The following is a 21361-nucleotide window of genomic DNA, read 5'->3' as shown; positions in this document are numbered from 1 at the left end:
CTTGCAAACTTTATATGCCCCAGTACAGGGGAACACCAGGGCCAAGAAGGGGGAGTGGGTGGTTATGGGGCTGGGGGGGAGGAGGGTATAGGAGACTTTGGGGATAGCATTTAAAATATAAATGAAGTAAATACCTAATAAAAATTGGAAGAAAAAGAGAAATTGGTATTTTTTTCTTCACTACTCCATTACATCCTTTCCAGTGTGATAGTGTACAGAATGAGTTAACAGTGCCCTTCCCACCTGGTAGCTGTTTTCTCTTTCCCTTCCTGCAGCTCTCTCTTTCAGATTTACAAGCTTAAACATCTGGTAGTTAATCCATCTAGTTCTGGGACTTTCTTTCCAGGAAGGCTTTTTTTTTTTTTAATTACTGCATCACTCATTCTATTTAAAAAGAAAAGAAAAGAAAAGAAAAAAAAAGAAAAGAAAAAAGAAAAGAAAAGAAAAGAAAAGAAAAGAAAAGAAAAGAAAAGAAAAGAAAAGAAAAAAGACTAAAATGAAGATAAAGAAAAAGAAGAGGAGGGGAGGAGGAGAAAAAGGAAAAGGAGGAAAAGGAAGATGAGGGGAAAGGGAGGAGGAGAAGTAGTAATAATAGTTGTTGGTGTTCTTCTTGTTGTTGTTTCACAGGCTGGAGAGATGGTTTAGCAGTTAAGAACACAGATTGCTCATCCAAGAAACTTTGGTTGAGGTTCAAACACCATCATGGGAGCTCCACAATTATCCAGAACACCATGTCTAGGACATCTAAGACACTTTCCTGGTCTCACCAGGTACTTCATGCATGTGTTATGTTGCATATACATACACACAAGCAAAGCACACAAACATATTTTCAAATTATTCCCTAATGATGATTGATGAATTATTCCATCTGTTAATATGTACTGTTCCTCTTAATTTTGGTTTTGTTTGGAATAAAATCATGAGCATAAAAATAATTTCAGCAACTGCTCCAAGCTTCCATACACTTTCTAGATTTCTAGATTGACTTTCCTCCACTGCGTCTCCATCGTGGATGTCTTTACTAGTGAGGGGTGTTATTTGGAGATGAATGGCAGTTCAGTCTGTTTTTTTGTTTTGTTTTGTTTTGTTTTTTATCTATTTAGCTAATGGCTTATTAGTAACTGTGAGGTCAACTGTCTGTAAGATTGTTACTGAGACATGTTTATAAACTCCTGTTATTTTTCTTGGTTGTTTCTGTGTTGTTATTATTTATCCTTTTCTTTCTCCACCTTTAATGCTCGAGGTTTGCTAGTGTACTATATTGGAAATGATGGATTTCTTCACAGCTCTCCTTTGTTCATCTACTGTACTAATGAAATATGTTTCTTTAGTCTTAGGGTCAAGAATGTTTTTTTGTCCTCCTATGTGTAATGTTTCTTGAAGTCTTCTCTAGTACTGACTTGTTGGTCATGGATTTCCTTGGTTTTTTTGCTGTGTTGAAATGTCTTATATTTCCTATCAGTTGTAAAGATAAAATAGTTGAATATGGCAATCTTGTTTGGGATTTATTTAAGGGCTTTATATTTACTTTAATCAAACAATATATGATTCCTAAATTTCAGGATTATGGACAACAAGTCTGTGTGAAGTCTGAAGTGTTTGTCTTTGGAGATGAATGGGATTTTCCCTTTATTGCTTATCTCTACTTTGGCTATAAGGTGACATATTTGCAATTCAAAATATCATTTTGGATATCAGTTTTCTTTTCCAGATGGGAAATTTTTTGTTATAATTTCATTAAATAGTTTCTCTATGCTTTTAGTTTCTAATCTTACTTCTTTCTTCTGTCCCATGGCTTCTTAGGTTTGATCTCTTGATTCTATCCTGAAGTTGTTAGGCCTGCCTGCCTGCCTGCCTCCCTCCCTCGCTCCCTCCCTCCCTCCTTCCCTCCCTCCCTCCCTCCCTTCCTTCCTTCTTTCCTTCCTTTCCCCCTACTGGTGTTTGAATAATAAATTTCCTTGATTTTTCCCCATCCCTGATATTCCTTCTTTCTGGCTTTTTAAATGTTTCTTATGTGATTCATCAAGTTTTTCATTTTTAACATTTTTTTAAATTTCATTGCAATATCTTCTTCCCTGTTATTATGTCATTTTTTATTATGGATTTTCTCATCTGTTTGCTGATATTCTCTTTCTATTACCTGGACATTTCCAGGTTCTGGATTGAATTCATTTGTTTGTTTATATCCTATTGAAAGTCACTTGCCATTTTCACTAAAAGCACTTGAAGTCTCCACATGAGGTTTTATTTATTTATTTATTTATTTTTGATGTGCTTGAGTTCAGTAGTCAAGAAGTTATGATCTTTAGGAATCATGTTATATTTATCATGTTTTTATTATGTTATTTGTACATCTGTGAGTTTACATATCTCTTCTAGTTCTAATGGGTAGCTTTATTGAAAAACTCATTCTTCAGAGTTCAATCCCCAAAACCACTCAGAAAGATAAGAAACTGAGCTAACAGCTATAGTGTCAAATGCTAAATGACTTTACAGTAATTACTCTTAATAAGTAATTATCTTAAATAGAATAAAGTTGGGGCATAAGAAATGACTCAATAAGTTTAGTTTGCAGTACCCATGTTGGATAGCTGATAGCTCGAGCTCCAGGGGATCTGACATCCTCTTCTGGCTATAGCAGGGATTCACATATTAACTTCAACACACCCACAGGCAGACTCACATACATACACTTACAAGAAATTAAATCTTATAAGTATGATGAAGTAAAAATGCTGCTAAAAGTTTTTAGCTATAACAGAAGATGAAACACTAGAGCTCCTTTCTCAGGCTTCAAACTTGAGATGGCTATTTATATGGAGGGGAATGCAATTTCTGGACTTGTGTCTTCCTTTTCATGCCCATGCTGAGCTTGTATTTGCTATGTGCTGGATGCCTGACACATCTTCATTCTAGTGATTTTCCTTACGTTTATCCTTAGATTCTCTCTGGCCACGCTTTGTACTGTATGGCTGAGGTGGGCTTGTGCCCAAGGGTTATACCCTTGGGTTGGCTAATGATCTAGCTGGTGGGCTGATGTGGAGCAAGGCAACAAGCGTCCATTGATGCTGAGAGTTCAGACTTGTACAACCAATATGAAAATCAATATACCTCAGGACCCAGCTATACCAAAGGACACTCCATCCTATCACAAAGACATTTGCTCAACTATGTTCATAGAGGCATTACTCATAATAGCCAGAAACTGAAAACAAGCTGGATGTCCCTCAACTGAAGAATGCATTAAGAAAATGACATCATAAAACTAGCAGGCAAATGGATGAAACTAAAAAGAAAATGATCCTGAGTGAGGTAACTCAGACCCAGAAAGACAAACAAGGTATGTACTCACTTATAAGTGGATACTGGCAGTTAATTAAATGATAATCATTCTATAATCAACAACCTAGAGAGGTTCGGTATCCAGGAAGGTACTAAGGAGGACACATGGATCTTCCTGGGAGGGGAAAATAGATAGGAAAACTTGAGTCAGGGTGGGGGCAGAGTGGAGGCAAGAAGAGAAAGATCAGATGGTAAAGGGAAATAAAGATGGGTTTGAGGGGTGGAATGAGCATAGAGACAGTTGCTGTATGTCTAAGGTAGGTACTGTCATCCTTCTCAGACTCCCTACATTGTAACCCTGTGGCTGGCTAATAATCTAGCTGGTTAGTACAGCCTACCCATCAAATGAAGAACATCTGAGGAGCATATGAGGAGCAGTATGGAAGCCTAGTACAGTGTAAACTTCCTATCATATACAAAGGTGATCCTAATGAAGTCTCAAAATATTGAGGGAGATGGAACCCCTACTGGCCATGTCTTGTCATCCAAATGAAGCTTCCAGTGCAAGAACAGGGTTTCATCCAATTAAGTCATTGGCCAAAGCAATCTTAAGAAAATCCAGGTGTTGCCAAGACAATAGGTTGCTTTATACAAACTGAGTGCAAGACCCCATTGTTGAAGACAACACACATACAACTCATTGAGCACGGAAAGGCTGAGGTGGTACCAACATAAAACCTTCACTCCATGATCTAGCATCTATGACATAGAAAGATACCCTGCAGGATACCAGAAGAGAAAAGTAAACACCAACCCAACCATAAAACCTTCGATCTACAATCTATCGTACCTGCAAAATATACTAGGGCAATAGGGGCACAAACCTTTTCGTAGCAACCAACAAACCAATGTCCAATTTGACTTAAAGCCCTTTCCATGAGATACAACCCAAATCAAACACTGCTGAGTGACCAAGAACCAGAGTCTAGAAAGCTCAAAGACCTAAGGTAAAACCAAATACTGCTAGTCTTAGAAAAAAAAAAAAAAAGGCTCCTAATGACATTCTGCTATATTCATAGATTAATGCCTTCTTAAGCCATCACCAGAGAGGCTTCCTCCTGCAGCAGATGGGAAGGAATAGAAATCCTCAGCAAGAAATTACACAGAGAGATTTGGAACCACGGAGCTGTAAAGGGGATATCTTCCCCTCAGAGTTCACCCCCTGGCAAAGGAGGCAGGGGGGTGGGGGAGACAGAGGAGGTGGAGAACACCAGAACAACAAAGTCCTCTGAATTAATAGAATATGAATTCATATGAACTCACAGAGACTTGCAGCAAGCACAAGGATCTGAACCAGGCCCTCTGTCTGTGTGTGTGTGTGTGTGTGTGTGTGTGTGTGTGTGTGTGTATAACAGATTTCAGTTTAGTACCTTAATGGGATTCCTGAATGTGTAAATGAGTAGAGCTCTGATTTTTAAGCTTTCTCTCAAGGCTCTTTTATTTTTATGTTATCTTGGCTTGTCCAACTTCTACCTGATAGTTTTCATTTTACCTTATAGTTGATTATGTTTTGTTGCTATTTCCAAGAAGCTAGATCTTTTGTAATGAGAGTTATACATAGAGTAAATCCAGATGTGAGAGGAGGTAAGGAGCAACTGGGAAGAATAAAGGGAGGAAAAACTATATTCAGTTTAGTAATAACTAGAAGGACAAGAAGGAGGAGGAGAAGGAGGAAGAGGAGGAGTAAAAGGAGGGGGAGGAGGGGAGGATGACGACAACCTGCATTCACATTGTTAAGTCATCTCAAGTACCAATTTTAATCACTACTATACTGGACACTGTTGTGCATGTTCACTAGCACAGAGTCTTTGGGCTCTACAGTAGTGAACATAGGTAGGGGTTTCAGAAATGGTGTACCTACTGACCTCGGGCTCAGGGTTAATCTCAGTTGATAATTCTGCTCTCAGCCCTCAAGGGCAAGGCTAACTCTACCTACTTACTTCAAAGCTGGAACCACCTCTTCCCTCCTCCAACCTGTATACTTTGATGGCCTTCATCCCTCTGACTTTGCAGGTTTTTTCCTAAGGATGACTCTCATGTTGAGGCTGGAGCAGGTTAAATTTAGATTCTCTGGTTTTCAATTACTCCTCCAGAGTATCTCAATTTTAAACAACCGTTTTTTGTTTTTTTGTCTTTTGGGTTTGTTTTTTTCCCCTCAAGATGATTCCTGTCTATAAGCCAATGAATCACACTGAGTGTCAAATGGTTTTTCTACTGTTGATGTGTCCATCAGAAAAATCTGGTTGTCATGACAAGCCAATCCTCATGTACACTAAGTGATGCTATGTAAAGCTTGCTCCCCAATTTAAAGCTATTGGTTAAATAAAAATGTGTATAGCCAATTACTAGGGAGAATAGAAAGAGGCAGAGTTTGAATTAGCAGGCTGGGGTCACAGGTAGGCATCCCAAGGAAGGAGGAGAGAGGAGAAGGAGGAGAAAGGAGGGTACAAGAAAGAAGGAGAGGAGAGAAGGTCTCCATTAAATGTGATGGACCAGGAGCATGTGGCCAAGTGAAATGGGCCCCTGGATTGACTGCTGGAGCAGAAGTAACAAGCAAGACTCAAACAGCAAGTACTTGAGGAGAGCAGCTGGGGAAGTAGCCAGTCTAGCATGTAGAAGGATAGACTAGGAGTGATCCCCCAGTAACTGTGCAGACCTGATTAAATAAATGCATAGGACTCTGGACAGGTCATATTAATCCCTAATAGAATTTATTAAAATCCATTTTCAACCATCATCTCATGAAACCTAAGATTTGTTTGCTATATGACAAAACATTTCCTCATGCCAGATAGAGGGTCTACAACAGACCAAAGTATAGATACCACCAATGTCCAGCTTGGTGAACCAGTGAGCGTTAATGGGGTTAGTAGAAAAGTATGGGCAAAGGTTTACTTATGGAGCAGAAATGACAAAAAGACAGTTACATCCCCAAAACCCACCCCAACAAGGCTCACAGATCACAAACCTGGAAAGCTGAAGCCCAATGCACTACCTGCTGGCAGCTCAAAAGCTTAGAGAGTTCCCTTCTGGGCACAGTTGGTCTAAACCTCTCCCAGGCAACTCAGCTAGTTTCTGCTTCTTCCAGGCAGCTGGCCTGCTTTGAGAGTCTTCTTTGTAGTTTAATTTTGCTTCCTCTTAGAGGGACTCTCAGCTTACTATTAATTACTCTGACAGGAAGGAACCTAGTGAATCCTGTCAGTTTCAGGGACTCAGTGAAGGTATTTTGAGTGATTGACCTTCCTGTTTAAGGAACTTCAGTGCTGAATTGAGTAGTTTAGTCTTAGAGGAAGCTGTCATCAAAGACAAAGCTGGTGATGGCTGTGGGAGATTGTTCTGAGGACTCGTGGGCATTTGGTTGTGTTTTGCCAGAATCCATCTGATTACCGTTGGGATGAGATCCCTGCTGCACTCCACCAGGAAAGGAAACATGTGGCTTGGGCCCTGTGTGTCCTGGCTTCATTTTTGAAATGTTGCAGTCTTTGGTTCCACACTTTTGAATTCTAAGAATCTCCAACGTTCTTCCTTGGTTCAGAAGTACTTATTTTTTGTCTAACAATTACCCTTCATCTGATCTCACTGGCAATTTCCACTCTGCCAATTGACCCAGAACCCTGTATCCTCTCTTCAATGATCTTTTACATAATTCTTACGCCAAGTACTGTCATTCCAGATAATTTAAGAGAAACATGTAACATGATATGCATGATTTCTGTGGTTCATTTAGTGCCCTGTTTGAAGCAGTTCACTTTCTTTATATTAAAGGAATTAGAACACAGGACTGTGAGCTAAGCCTCATTTCTCACATGTAAAGTAGAACTTGTCTAAAAATGACAAAGTAGGATAACATCCATGACACTCCCTGGAACAAAATTGGGTGCAAAACAATTGACTTTTTCAAAATCACAAGTAATGAGTTTTTATGTGTACAAAGAGATGCATTCAAGGGCAGCTAAATAAATTCCGTGCTGTGTTATTTCTTCAGTGTGAAGAGTGATTCTCTCCAAACTTTCAGAGGCAGAGCTAGTGACTGACTTCTAGCAGAGAGGAGATAGGATAGGTGCCACTTTTAAGATTAGATCATGAAGAAATACTATGACCTGGATCCAGCTTGGATCCACTCACCTGGCACATTTATATTCATATTCACATTTATATTCTCTCTGTGTCCCTCCTCCCTCCCTCCCTCCCTCTGTCTCTCTTTCTCCTTCTCTCCCACTCTGCCCACCCTCCAAACCCCCCAACCACCCACCTATTTTTTCTTGGGAAAACCAGCTGTGTTTCCATTATTACACACTGGTAGCTCATTGTAGAGACACCTTAGGCCCATCAACAGTCATGAGTGACCAATGAAAGCAGGCCTTTTTCTGGTGGGACCTACGATGAGTGCAGCTTGGCAGATACCAAATTATATTCACTAGGGAGAGAGATCAGAACCTAAAACCAAGCAGACTAGCCACCATGGGCTTCCTGATGCCCAGAAGTTTTGAGTAGTTTGTTAACTAGTGAAAAGACATCAAGTAGATGACCGAGCAAGGTCACTTGGTGACAACTGATCATAAAATTTGCTGTGATTATAATGTGCTTTTTACCTTCTTCCTTTGAAATCAGTCAGACCAAATCCATAAAATACAGGAACTCCTAAATAATCAAGTTTCCTCTGTTGTACCCACTTTTGGACTGCAAAGAAAAATTTAACAGGAAACAATATTTAGAAAGGCATTTTTGCCTTTGTAAAGATGCCAAGGCATATTTATCAAACCAAAATAGTCATTAGACATTCTAAGAAAACAAAAACTTAAATATATATACTATATCTATCCATGATTTGAAACTTTTTTATTAGTACAAAATATCTCTTTTTAAACTAAATTAATAGTGCCATAAAAGACATAGTCTTACAAAGTACATTGTTATCATTCCTTCATAAATATTTCTATTCATAAAAACAAATCATTTCATCATAGGCTAGCTAAATTTCTACATATAACACACATTGACTACAAACTGTGAGTGCCTTCCCCACCATTACCTACATGTCAAAGGCTAAAATCATGTTAGTCCACAAAATACAAATTGAGCAGAAAAAACTCCTGACTGTTTTGTATAAATTTAGCTTACCCCCCCCCAAAAAAAATCCTAATTGAATTGTTTAATCCAGTTAAACAATCAATCAGGTAGTGTAATCACCATTCTTATTTCTCTGCCATATGTGTTTCATGCTAAAGACAGCTTTCCTGATAAAACAATCAAATGTAATAGAGTCTATTTGTCACTCTGACACAGTTAAGGCAGTTGGTGGCGACTACAATCAGAATGTTTAGAAGCTTTATTAAGGGAAGAAAAGTTAATTATTCAGGCCAGATCCATCATTCTTTCTCCTCAACAGGATATAAAGGAACCTGGCCACACCAGTTGTTATGGCTCCTACGAACTCCAGCATTTGACTTAACTCTTGGAAACTTTTTCACTTTTCTTCAAATCTGCTTATAATCATTTCACATTCAAATCTGCACCAGTAGTACTTATTTATGATATCTAACTTCAAATAATTCCCAACATTCACCTTTCTAGTATTTTCTTAAAAAATCTCAGCATTTAATCAGTTACAAATACTTAAATCCACTTTACAACCATTCCCTCCTTGTGTGTGTGTGTGTGTGTGTGTGTGTGCGTGTGTGTGTGCGCGTGTGTGTGTGTGTGTGTGTGTATTATCTACCTACTTTACATTTGCCACTATACCCTTTCTATCTAAATACATCTTTGTGAAAGAAATAATTTCATTCTACAATCTTTAAATGCTTAGAAAACTCTTGATAATTCAACAAGTCAGCATGTTATGTAAAGTAGTAGAAAAAAAAAACTTTGAGTTAAAATATATAACCCATTATGTGTGGCATATCAAGATTTGTATATCATCTGCCTTGCTTTTATATAACAGTTAAATATATTACATTATAGTACAATTTCTTATGGAAAAGAATTTTCCAGAAGGCCAGAAAAAGACCAAAATGTTAACATTCACTTGAGCAAGTGTATACATGGCAGTAGCTGGTTAGCTAATTTTACTTACTACATTCTCTTTTTGCAGCTCTCTGATAAAATTTAAGCTCTGAAAATAATGGGCCATTTTCTTGATATTCCTATGAAAGAAAAACAATAATTAATTTTACTAGGAAGAATTATTCTAAAGATAAATTATATTTCAACTGTGAAAATATAAGGCTCCATATGCAAAATATGTAATAGTTATAGAATTCCTCTCACCAAAAATAGGCACCAGATTTCTACTAAAAAAAAAAATAATTAAACCACTAAATTAACTTGAAAAGTCCCATTTTAGACAACATACTGTATTGCAATCCTAACATAGTCTTACACATGAAAGAAGTCATCTGCAAAGTACCAAAAACTGTGTCCACGAACAAGCACAGCTGTATACCAGTATGTCCTTCAGGGCAGGCACACTGGAAAATACTGTGGGATCTCCTCATACATGTCTTTCACTGTCTACTGCATATTATTCATTGTGCTATGCACAGGGCACATGAACAAAAGTGGAATTCTATGACACACTTTAGAGCTTCACTACCTAAAGGAGTGAAGGAAAGAGTACAGGAAGACAAGTCAAGTACAAGACATGGGACAATATGGTGCAATGGCTCCCCAGTTTTCACACACTAATGTGTGTAAGTGAAATACATGCTTTATTACTCTGCACCTACAGAAGTTAAGGTGAGAAGTATTTTTAGAAGAATAAAGCAGAATAAAACAAATACAAGAATATAAATACACGAAAAAAACTTACCAGTTTTATGACATGTCTTGCATCTTTGTTTGGTTTATTTGTGGGGAAAGCTGAAGGGGAAAAAGGACAATTGAAAAATAATAGTTATTCTATATCTTTGAATATCTATCATATAACAGAGAAACCATAGATCTCTTAGTAAGTAAAGTAGATTATACACAAAGCCTCTTATAACTGTGGTACCATCTCTACTATACAAAAGGTGCTATTGAAGCTGAGGAAATGGAATAAATTTCTCAGAAAGAAAAATAGATTGAAGTCTGAAACTTTTATCTGACACAGGACACATTACTTAACATAGTCCATATTCAAGCACTCAAACATGGGAAATAAACAGATAACATTAAACACATCATCCAAGTATAGGGGAAGGTAGGAAAGCTAAAACAGATGTGATTGAGCATGGTGAAGGAGTCCCAAGGATACAGTTCTTATATCCACATCAGAGTGGACTTCTCATTGATCTAGTTGCCCAAATGAGCCATGTTTCTGTAAAGACCACTCATCCATTCTCTTGTAAGGAGTTCCTTATCCATGCTTCTAAAAGTAACCCCAATAAACTCATTGGTCTGCTAAACTCGTTTTGAGTGAACTCTTTGCTTTGGTGTATCCCTGTCATTATATTAGGGTTTCCCCAGGAAGTGACACAGAATACATGATGCATGAACCCTACTCAAAACCAAAGATAACGGAAAGAAAAAATTGCAATGGACAATAATATATTCAACTAATGGCTGATCTATCTGTCTGTGGGTGGAATGGCAGAAGGGGCAATCCTGATATAGCTGCCTTTCCCCATGTTGTAAGGGATGGTATGGCTTCTCCAGGTAGTGATAGCTGCATATTTTTTGCTATGTTTGGTAAGACATGCAAGCAAGCCTGAACAATCTGAGCTAGGAACCCCAGGGCTGTTGTCTTCCTTTATATGGTATGGGATGACATGCCTCCATGAAGAATGGGATATGTCTTATGCCCCCAAACATTCCAGCTGACCTGAGAATATATCACAACCCTTTGAAACCAGGATGTATGGAAGTGATCCTAAGCCAGATATAGTGTCAATTGTATGGCCTCAGTTATGAGCACTAAGACAACTGAAGCTGATCTGTTTGTCCCGAAGGAACTGGTCTAAGTGACAAAAAGCGAACAAACAGAAACAACCACGTGGGTAGTATCTTCTACATTAACCTTTAACTTGGCAGGAAAGGGGCAGGGATGAGACCAAAAAGGCTTTCCTGACATTCAAAAACTTAGATTCCTGGAGCTATTCAGTGATAAGGAAGAGGAAGATACTGAAGTAATAGAAAACATTCTTCTGGTCCAGTGTTCATACAGAGGAAGGGTGAACATCCAAGATTCTGCATTCAGATGGAAGTCTTAACCATGGCCTAGTAGAGTAAACTATAATCCTCACAAATACACTTCACCTGGACTGTGTGACTGGGGTAAACTTTTAAGTAGGCGATGAAGGAGCCCATTCCCAAGCCTGGCTCATGAGATTATTGAACATAGGGTGTATGGGGTCAGTCTGGATGACATGGAAAAAGAAAATACATATGAAATTACCCACCCCTTATTCAAACAAAGGCTGCATAACGTAAGGCAATCCATACAAAAGCAGGCCTAATAGACTGGTTCATATGTGCGAGCCATTAGCCCCTTGCTTATCACTGACTGAAGTTCCCATGAGCATTGCTAACTGGAAGACAGGAAAAGACAAATACTCCTGAGGGAACTGGGCATGTTAGAGGCAGTAGCTGCTGGCTCATTCACTGGGTTTATAGAATGATATACACAGGAGAGTTAAGAGGTTGATTAGTAGGGACCTGGAGGGACTGGTAAGGAGTTTTAGAGGCTTTGCTTTGTGGTGAGAAGTGATCTTAGGAGTTAGGGGAGGTTCTCACACATTGCCATGTGGGCACACATGTAAATAAATCAAGATTGCAAGTCTTGGTGAGTGAAGGAAATGTGGCAGCATTTATGTCACGGCAGAATTCTTAGGAAAAGAGTCTAACAGTGTACTGGCTAGTTTTGTGTCAACTTGACACAGCCTGAAGTTATCACAGAGAAAGGAGCTTNAGTTAGAGAAATGCCTCCATGAGATCCAGCTGTAAGGCATTTTCTCAATTAGTGATCAAGGGGGAGAGGTCCCCTTGTGGGTGGGACCATCCCTAGGCTGGTGGTCTTGGTTCTATAAGAGAGCAGGCTGAGCAAGCCAGGGGAAGCAAGCCAGTAAAGAGCGTCCCTCCATGGCTTCTGCATCAGCTCCTGCTTCCTGACCTGCTTGAGTTCCAGTCCTGACTTCCTTGGTGATGAAGTGTAAGCTGAATAAACCCTTTCCTCCCCAAACTGTTTCTTGGTCATGATGCTTTATCCAGGAATAGAAACCCTGACTAAGACAAACAGAAAACCAAATTATATCCTAGTAAGCTTCCAGAAACCTTGAGGGCCTGATCAAGAAGGCTGGAGCACAGATGACTACAACAGCACAGGTGACAAAGCTTGTGCTTGTCTTCAAGTGGGACAAAATACCCTCAAGGATTGTACAACACTCTCCCTGCAAGAAAGAAGAGGGAGGTGTGGATTGTTCTTTCAACCCAGAGTCTGTTCAGTAGCTAGGTATGGCCAGTGGGGAGGCAAAAACTGCGGGGTGTTTGAACCCCATCAAAATCAAGGACTCACTTCACTAGCAGTCGCACCACACATGAGAACATCCCTACCCTTTCTCCACCCTTGGCTTTTGGTTGGGCCAAAAAGTACAAGCTGCTGCTAACCCATCAGGTGTAAGGAGATGTACAGCATCCTGGCAAAGTGTCCCAGGAGGAGGAACTAGAGAAGCTCACAGAGAATGACAGTAATTGTAGGGAGCTGAATACAGTAGATTCTTTCATGAAAGAACCTGTGTGCAGACTGATCCTGTGCCACAGTGCTCCATACCCAAATACCACAAGGAGAGAACTGGTCTCCCAGGAATGTGGACACTCATATGACCACTATTTCAGTTCTCAGGGACCTGCCTGATGACTTCAGGACACAGGAACCAAGGAGCAGCCTGTGACAGGATCCTTCCCATTTTCATATGTGCCAGTAGCTGATCCTTTGCCACAGAGTTCCATATCCAAATACCATTGAGAGAGAGCTGGCCTCCTAGGAGTGCCAACACACAGGTAAACACAGGTAAAACCACCACTTCTGCTCAAAATCCTGGCTCAAGGGGAACACGCCCAAAGCCATTAGGACACAGGAACCAAGGAACAGCTGGGGACAGGATTCTTCAGCTTTCCTTATGCACCCTGGAGCTGGCCCTGTGGCAAACCTCTCTATACTCAAATTCCTTCTAGAGAGGACTGGTCTCCCAGGAGTACTGACACACAGGCTTGCAGGGAGGAAAAGCCACAGTCAGAGACAGCAAGCCCAGCTAACACCAGAAATAACCAGATGGCAAGAGGCAAGGGCAAGAACAAAAGCAACAGAAACCAAGGCTACTTGGCATCATCAGAAGCCTGCTCTCCCATCAAAACAAGCACTGGGTAAAACAACACACCAGAAAAACATGACTCTGATTCAAAATCACATCACATGATGATGACAAAGGACGTTAAGAAGGACTTAAATAACTCCCTTAAGGAAATACAGGAGAATACAGGTAAGCAGGGAGAAGGCCTTAAAGAGGAAACACAAAAAATCCTTAAAGAATTATAGGAAAACATAATCAAACAGGTGAAGGAATTGATCTAAAAATGAAAATATAAACAATGAATAAATCACAAAGTGAGACAAACTTGCAGATAGAAAACCTAGGAGAGATCAGGAATCATAGATGCAAGCATCACCAACAGAATATAAGAAACAGAAGAGAGAATATCAGGTGCAGAAGATATCATAAAAAACATTGACACAACAGTCAAAGAAAATGGAAAATGAAAAAAACCTCATAACCCAAAACATACAGGAAATTCAGCACACAATGAGAAGACCAAACCTAAGGATAATAGGTATAGAAGAGAGCAAAGATTCCCAACTTAAAGGGCCAGTAAATATCTTCAACAAAATTAAAGAAGAAAATTTCCTTAACCTAAAAAAAGAGGTGGCCATGGAAGCCTACAGAACTCCAAATAGTTTGGACCACAAAAGAAATTCCTCCTGTCACATAACAACCAAAATGTCAAACGCACTAAACAAAGAAAGAATATTAAAAGCAGTAAGGGAAAAAAGTCAAGTAATATAAAAGGTAGACCTATCAGAATTACATCAGACTTCTCACCAGAGAAAGTGAATGCAAGAAGATCCTGGGCAGGTGTCAGGTAGACCCTAAGAAAACAAAACTGCCTGCCCAGGCTACTATACCCAGCAAAAGTCTCAATTACCATAGATGGAAAAATGAAGATATTCCATGACAAAAATAAATTTACACAACATCTTTCCAGAAATCTAGCCCTACAAAGGATAATGGATGGAAAACACCAACACAAGGAGAGAAACTACACCCTTGAAAAAGCAACTGATATTGACAGAACATTTCATCCTAAGTCAAAAGAATATACTTTCTTCTCAATACCTCATGGTACTTTCTCCAAAGTTGACCATATAATCAGTCAGGCCTCAAAGGATACAAATGATCCCACGCACCCTATCGGATCATCATGGACTAAGGCTGGTCTTAAATTCCAACAAAAGCAAGAAAAAAACAGAAATAGACATGGAAGCTGAACAATACTCTACTCAATGATAACTTGGGCAAGGAAGAAATAAAGGAAGAAATTAGACATTTTAGAACTTAATGAAACTGAAGACACATACATCATACCCAAACTTATGGCATACAATGAAAGCAGTTCTAAGAGAAAAACTCAGCTCTGAGTGCCTCCAAAAGAAACTGGAGAGAGCATATGCCAGCAGCATGATAACACACCTATAAGTTCTAGAACAAAAAGAAGCAAATTCACCCAAGAGGAGCTAAACAGCAGGAAGTAATCAAACTCAGGGCTGAACTCAACCAAATGGAAACAAAAAGGATTATACAAAGAATCAAGCAAATCAGGAGCTGGTTCTTTGAGAAAATCAACAAGATAGATGACCCCTTGGCCAGAATAACTAGAGGGCACAGGGACAGTATCCTAATTAACAAAATCAGAAATGAAAAGAGAGACACTACAACAGAATCTGAGAAAATTCTAAGCATACACTCAACAAAACTCGAAAACCTGGATGAAATGGACACTTTTCTAGACAGATACTAGGTACGAAAGTTAAATCAAAATTAGATAAATAATCTAAACAGTCCCATAGTCCCTAAAGAAATAGAAACTGTCACTAATAGTCTTCCAACCAAAAAAAGTTCAGAACCAGATGGGTTTAGTGCAGAATTCTATCAGACCTTCAAAGGAGACCTATTATCAATACTCTTCAAACTATTCCACAAAATAGAAACAGAAGAATCACTAACCAATTCGTTCTATGAAACCACAATTACTCTGATACCTAAACCACACAAAGACAAAAAGAACTTCAGACCAATTTGCCTTATGAATATTGATGAAAAAATACTCCATAAAATTCTCACAAACTGAATCCAACAACACATCAAAATGATCATCCATTATGATCAACTAGGATTCATCCCAGGGATTCAGGAATGACTTAACATATGGAAATTGATCAACATAATCCACTATATAAACAAAATTAAAGACTTAAACCACATAATCATCTCCTTAGATGCTGAGAAAGCATTTGANAAAATCTAACACCCCTTCATGATAAAAGTCTTGAAAAGATCAGGAATTCAAGACCCATACCTAAACATAATAAAAGCAAAATACAGCAAACCAGAGGCCAACATCAAACTAAATGGAGAGAAATTTAAAGCAATCCCACTAAAATCTGGGACTAGGCAAGGCTGCCCACTCTCTCCCTACCTATTCAATATAGTACTTAAATTCCTAGCCAGAGCAATTAGACACAAAAGGAGATCAAAGGGATGCAAATTGGAAAGGAAGAAGTGAAAATATCACTATTTGCCAATGATATGATAAGTGACCCGCCTAATTCCACCAGAGAACTCCTAAACCTGATAAACAACTTCAGCAGATAACTCAAACAAATTAGTGGCCTTCATCTACACAAATGATAGACAAACTGAGAAAGAAATTAGGGAAACTACACCCTTCACAATAGTCACAAGTAATATAAAATACCTTGTTGTGACTCTAACTAAACACTGCTTGTGGACGTTGTACATCGTGGTGCGGAGCCTAGTGCGCACCACGATGTACAACGTCCACAAGCAGTGAAAGAACCCAGATGTCCCTCAACAGAGGAATGGATACAGAAAATGTGGTACATTTACACAATGGAGTACTACTCAGCTATTTAAAACAATGAATTCATGAAATTCGTAGGCAAATGGATGAATCTGGAGGATATCATCCTGAGTGAGGTAACCCAATCACAAAAGAACTTACATGATATGCACTCAGTGATAANTGGATATTAGCCCAGAAACTTAGAATACCCAAGATACAATTTGTAAAACACATGAAACTCAAGAAGAAGGAAGACCAAAGTGGATACTTCATCCCTCTTTAGAATGGGGAACAAAATACCCATGGAGGGAGTTACAGAGAGAATGTTTGGAGCTGAGATGAATGGAAGGATCATCCATAGACTGCCCCACCCGGGGATCCAGCCCATAATCAGCCACCAAATGCAGACACGGTTGCATATGACAGCAAGATTCTGCTGACAGGACCCTGATATAGCTGTCTCTTGTGAAGCTATACCAGTGCCTGGCAAATACAGAACTGGATGTTCACAGTCATCTATTGGATGAAACACAGGGCCCCCAATGAAGGAGCTAGAGAAAGTACCCAAGGAGCTGAAGGGTTCTGCAACCCTATAGGAGGAACAACAATATGAACTAACCAGTATTCCCAGAGCTCATGTCTCTAGCTGCATATGTAGCAGAAGATGGCTTAGTAGGCCATCATTGGGAGGAGAGGCCCTTTGTTGTGCGAAGATTATATGCTTCAGTACAGGGGAATGCCAGGTCCAGGAAGTGGGAGTGGGTGGGTTTGGGAGAAGGGTGGGGAGAAGGGGGCAGGATATAGGAGACTTTCAGAATAGCATTTGAAATGTAAATGAAGAAAGTATCTAATAAAATAAGAAATAAAAAGAAAGTGACTTTAGAACACAAGCAGAAAGGAAAGGCAGCAGGGGCTGAATAAATGGATGGCTCATTGGTTAAGAACACTGGTTGCTCTTCCAGAGGTCCTAAGTTCACCAGGGACCACAGGAAGCTCACAGCCATTTAAAATGGGATCTGATGCCCTCTTCTGGAATGTACTATATGAGCACACAGAGCATACATACATAAATAAATAATTAAAAAAAAAAAAAGAAAAGAAAAGACAGTGGAGGCATTTAAGATGCAACTCTATGTATCTCAGTAATAAATGATATTATCCAAAAAAAGAAAATGAAATACACAGAATACCCAAGATACAGTCCACAGAACTCAAAATGCTCATCAAGCTGAAGTGCCAGTTCCACTTGGGATAGAAAAGAAAGGAATCAGAAATGGGGAGTGAGGGAGGGACCCAGTAGGGAAAGTGGACAGAGTGGGGCAAAGTGTGGGGGAGAGGGGAACCTGATCTGGTATAGAGTGAGGAAAAAGGACTGAAGCCCTGATGGCCAAGAGAAAGAATGGAAACAGCAACCTCAGGAAATGCACCAAAGACCTGAGAGGTAAGAGACTCTCAGGAATCAAAGGGAGGGACCTTAGATGAAATGTCAGACAGTAGGGAGAGGGAACTTATAGTAAACCCCCCCCCCCACAGCAGGAAGACAGGGCATCAAGTGAGGGATGGGGTTGCCATTCCACAGTCACATCTATGACCCATAACTGTTCCTATCTGAAAGAATTACAGGGATGAAAATGGAGAGGAGTTGTGGGGCAATGGGCTATGCATAGACAGCCTTGTCTCCAGTCAAGCTTATGTCTTGAACCCCGGTGGGACCCGGTGGGTGGTAATTTCCACCTACATGGGACAGAAGGCATTCCATCATGTCTCCTGGACCCTTGGCTTCTGTTGAAGTTACGACCCCACAGCCCCCACAGCCCCCACAGCCCCCACAGCCCCCACAGCCCCCACAGCCCCCACAGGAGAGTCCTGTGGCTATCAGTCAGGTAGGAACAGCACCAAGCCTTCCCACATGCAAATAAGGTTTCCCCCAAACTCTCAGTCTAAGCCAATAAGAGGTACCTGCTGTCGAACCCTGAATCACCCCAGAACTGTATATGAATCCATCCAGGGAATTAAAGGTGCTCGAGAACTATTCCTTCGTCTGAGTCTTTTGTTCCAAGAGCTGTATGTAACACTTGGGAAGAGAGCTTCTCTCCTGAAGCACTACCTGTGGTCCCTCTGCACTCCTCACTGGAGTGCACTCCTCACCCAGCTCAGTCCTCAGTTCAGAGTGGCTTGGGAGTTACCTAGCCATTTAGTCTCCCTGCCTGCACTCACTTCCCTTCACTGGAACCCTCGCACCTGGCCTGGACAGAGATCTCCATGGAAGACCTCTGGTACCCAGGCCCACAAGGAATCTGAGGAAAAAAAGGTCCAGCGACAGGCCCAAATTGGGATCCAGCTCAAGGGGAGGTCCCAAGGTCTGATACTATTACTGAGGCTATTGAGCGCTCACAAAAAGGGACCTAGCATGACTGCCCTCCAAAAGACCCAACAAGGAGCTGAAAGAGTCAAATGCAGATATTTGCACCCAACCAATGGACAGAAGCAGCTGACTCCTCCTGTTGAATTAAAGAAGGTTGAAAAGAGCTGAAGAAAAGGGTGATCCTGTAGGAGAACCAGCAGTCTTAATTAATTTGGACTCCCTAGATCTCTCAAACACTGGACCACCAAACAGACAGCATACACCAGCTGATATGAGGCCCCCAACACTCATACAGCAGAGGACTTCGGGGTCTGTGTTCATTCAGAAATGATGCACCTAACCCTCAAGAAACTAGAGGCCCCAGGGTGTTTAGAGGTCAGGTAGGGTGGGGAATGGGGGCATTCACATGGAGATGGGGTGGGGTGGGGAGGAGGTATGGTTTGTGGAGCAGTCAGAGGGTGGATGGGGGGGCAGGAAATGGAATATGGAGTGTAAAAAATAAATTAAAAATAAAATAAAATGTTTTTTTAAAATGCAACTCTAGCTTCCTGCCCAACCTAATGTAAGAGCTTAGAGGAAAAAGCTTGAGCTCTGAAGTTCCTCTTAGAACCTACAGGGAACCAGGTTAGTGGGTGAACCATCACTTGATAAGCAGAAAAAAAAAAAAAAAAAAAGAAACATGAAATCATTCTGGATTGATGAGACCAAACTGGTTTCTCACAGTAAAAAGCCAAGAAAAACTAAACAACAACAAGAAAGAAAGAAAGAAAGAAAGAAAGAAAGAAAGAAAGAAAGAAAGAAAGAAGGAAGGAAGGAAGGAAGGAAAGGAAGGAAGGAAGGAAGGAAGGAAGGAAGGAAGGAAGGAAGGAAGGAAGGAAGAAAGAAAGAAAGAAAGGAAAAGAGTTTTGTCAACATTTGTAGAATGAGTTGCGATATGTAGTTCCATGAGACTATGCTTAGAGGGAAAGGAAAGGATGAGAGGAAGGAAGAAAGCAGGAAAGGAGAAAGAACAAAATGGCAATAGATGGAGTTCAATTTAGTCAACTATAGCTGTGTATGCCTAGTATCCCAGCTGCTTGGGAGACTGAAGCAAGGAAATTATTGGAGCACCAGAGTTAAGGACCACAAGTTAGACTCTACCAGGCAGTGAGGATGGCGTGCCAACCCTAAAGGACTCTCCTTGCTGACAACCACTGTTGACTACAGCTGGGAAGATGCCCCAGTTTCTAGAAAACCAAAGGCAGACAACATAAAAGCCCTGTGGAAGCTTATATTTACTTCGCCTAGAGCAACCCTCCCCTTTAAAAAACCCCTTTAAAAACATTTTATTTTTATAACTCTGTGTGTGTGTGTGTGTGTGTGTGTGTGTGTGTGTGTGTGTGTGTGTGTATAGTTGAGTGCAGGTACCCACAGAAGCAAGGAGGTGGTGCCTTGTGCCCTGGAGCTGGTGTTACAAAAAGCTGTGAGTCTGTCCCCAACCCTTCCCCAAAGCAATCTTTTAAAGCACAGCAAAAGCTGGTAGGGAGTGAACTCACTAACTGACCTAAGCATCCTCCTGCTGATAAGAGCTCAACTGACCAAGCTAGCCTACACACCTCTCCTTTCTCTGCTGCCTAAACTGATTTGTGGGACTTGGGAGATGGGAACCTGTCACTGGCTGCTGGTGCTAAGAGTTCTGTGGCTGGTCCTCCTGATTCTCTGAGACCTTTGCAACAAAGTGCCAAGAGTGCAACTCCATTGCACTCAAGATCATTGGATCTCATTCAGAAACCAGCCAGTCAACATGACAAGACTTTGTCTCAAAAGTAAAACAAAGGAGAAGTCAATATTGAGTGAGCGTCTATTTCAGTGCCAGTGCCTAGTGCGAGGAAGGCCTGGGGTTTCAAACACAAACACCATGCAGTTTATGGGATGCAGCAAAAGGAATGCTAACCTGGAGATTTATTGCACTGAATGTATACATATGATTAGAAGCTTTAGAATCCATCTTTAAGCTTTTAACTTAACAAAGGAAAAAGAGGGTTCACCAGAAAGATGGCTCAGCAAGAAAAGGCCCTTGCCATTGAGTGCAAGGAGGGAAGGAAGCTCTGCAACTTGTACTATGACCTCCACGAAGTTCACCATGGCATGTGTGCCTTGAGTGTGCAAGCATACAGGTACATGTATACAAACACACACACACACACACACAGGAAAAAGAAAATTGAAGGAGAGTAATACAGGTCACCTAAATCAAGAAGATACCAGCTTTTGAGCATAAAATCAGTGACATCAAAAATAGAAATCTGAAAAAATTAACAAATCACAAAAGCTAGTTCATAGAAAGAAGAACTTGAGAAAATCTTTAAGCTATGCTAACAAGATAGAAAAAAAAACACTGTGCTAGTATCTCACCCACAGGAACTATGATGGACATGTTACTATTAGTCTGCAAAGCCAACAGCAGAATGTTACATACAATGTGGCTGACCCTCAAACCCAAGGACCTTCTAGTTGACTAAAGAAATCTACCAAAGTCTGAAAACACACACACACACA

General features: G+C 40.4%; 1 protein-coding gene across 1 annotated transcript in view; it reads right to left on the bottom strand.

Annotated features, from left to right (window-relative positions):
* The window catches only part of Vrk2 (VRK serine/threonine kinase 2), a 105779-nt gene that overhangs the window by 60664 nt on the left and 23754 nt on the right, over positions 1-21361 (bottom strand). Inside the window, exons 3-5 of the mRNA XM_021210192.1 lie at positions 10154-10203; positions 9419-9488; positions 7938-8025 (exon numbers count right to left, since the gene is read on the bottom strand). Of these exons, the coding sequence (XP_021065851.1) occupies positions 7938-8025; positions 9419-9488; positions 10154-10203 (208 nt within the window). The remainder of the gene's footprint in view (positions 1-7937; positions 8026-9418; positions 9489-10153; positions 10204-21361) is intronic.

Source organism: Mus pahari, chromosome 13 (genome assembly GCF_900095145.1).
Source record: "Mus pahari chromosome 13, PAHARI_EIJ_v1.1, whole genome shotgun sequence".
NCBI lineage: Eukaryota > Metazoa > Chordata > Mammalia > Rodentia > Muridae > Mus > Mus pahari.
The sequence above is the reverse complement of the archived record's forward strand: the minus strand, read 5'-3'. Positions and strand labels throughout refer to the sequence as shown.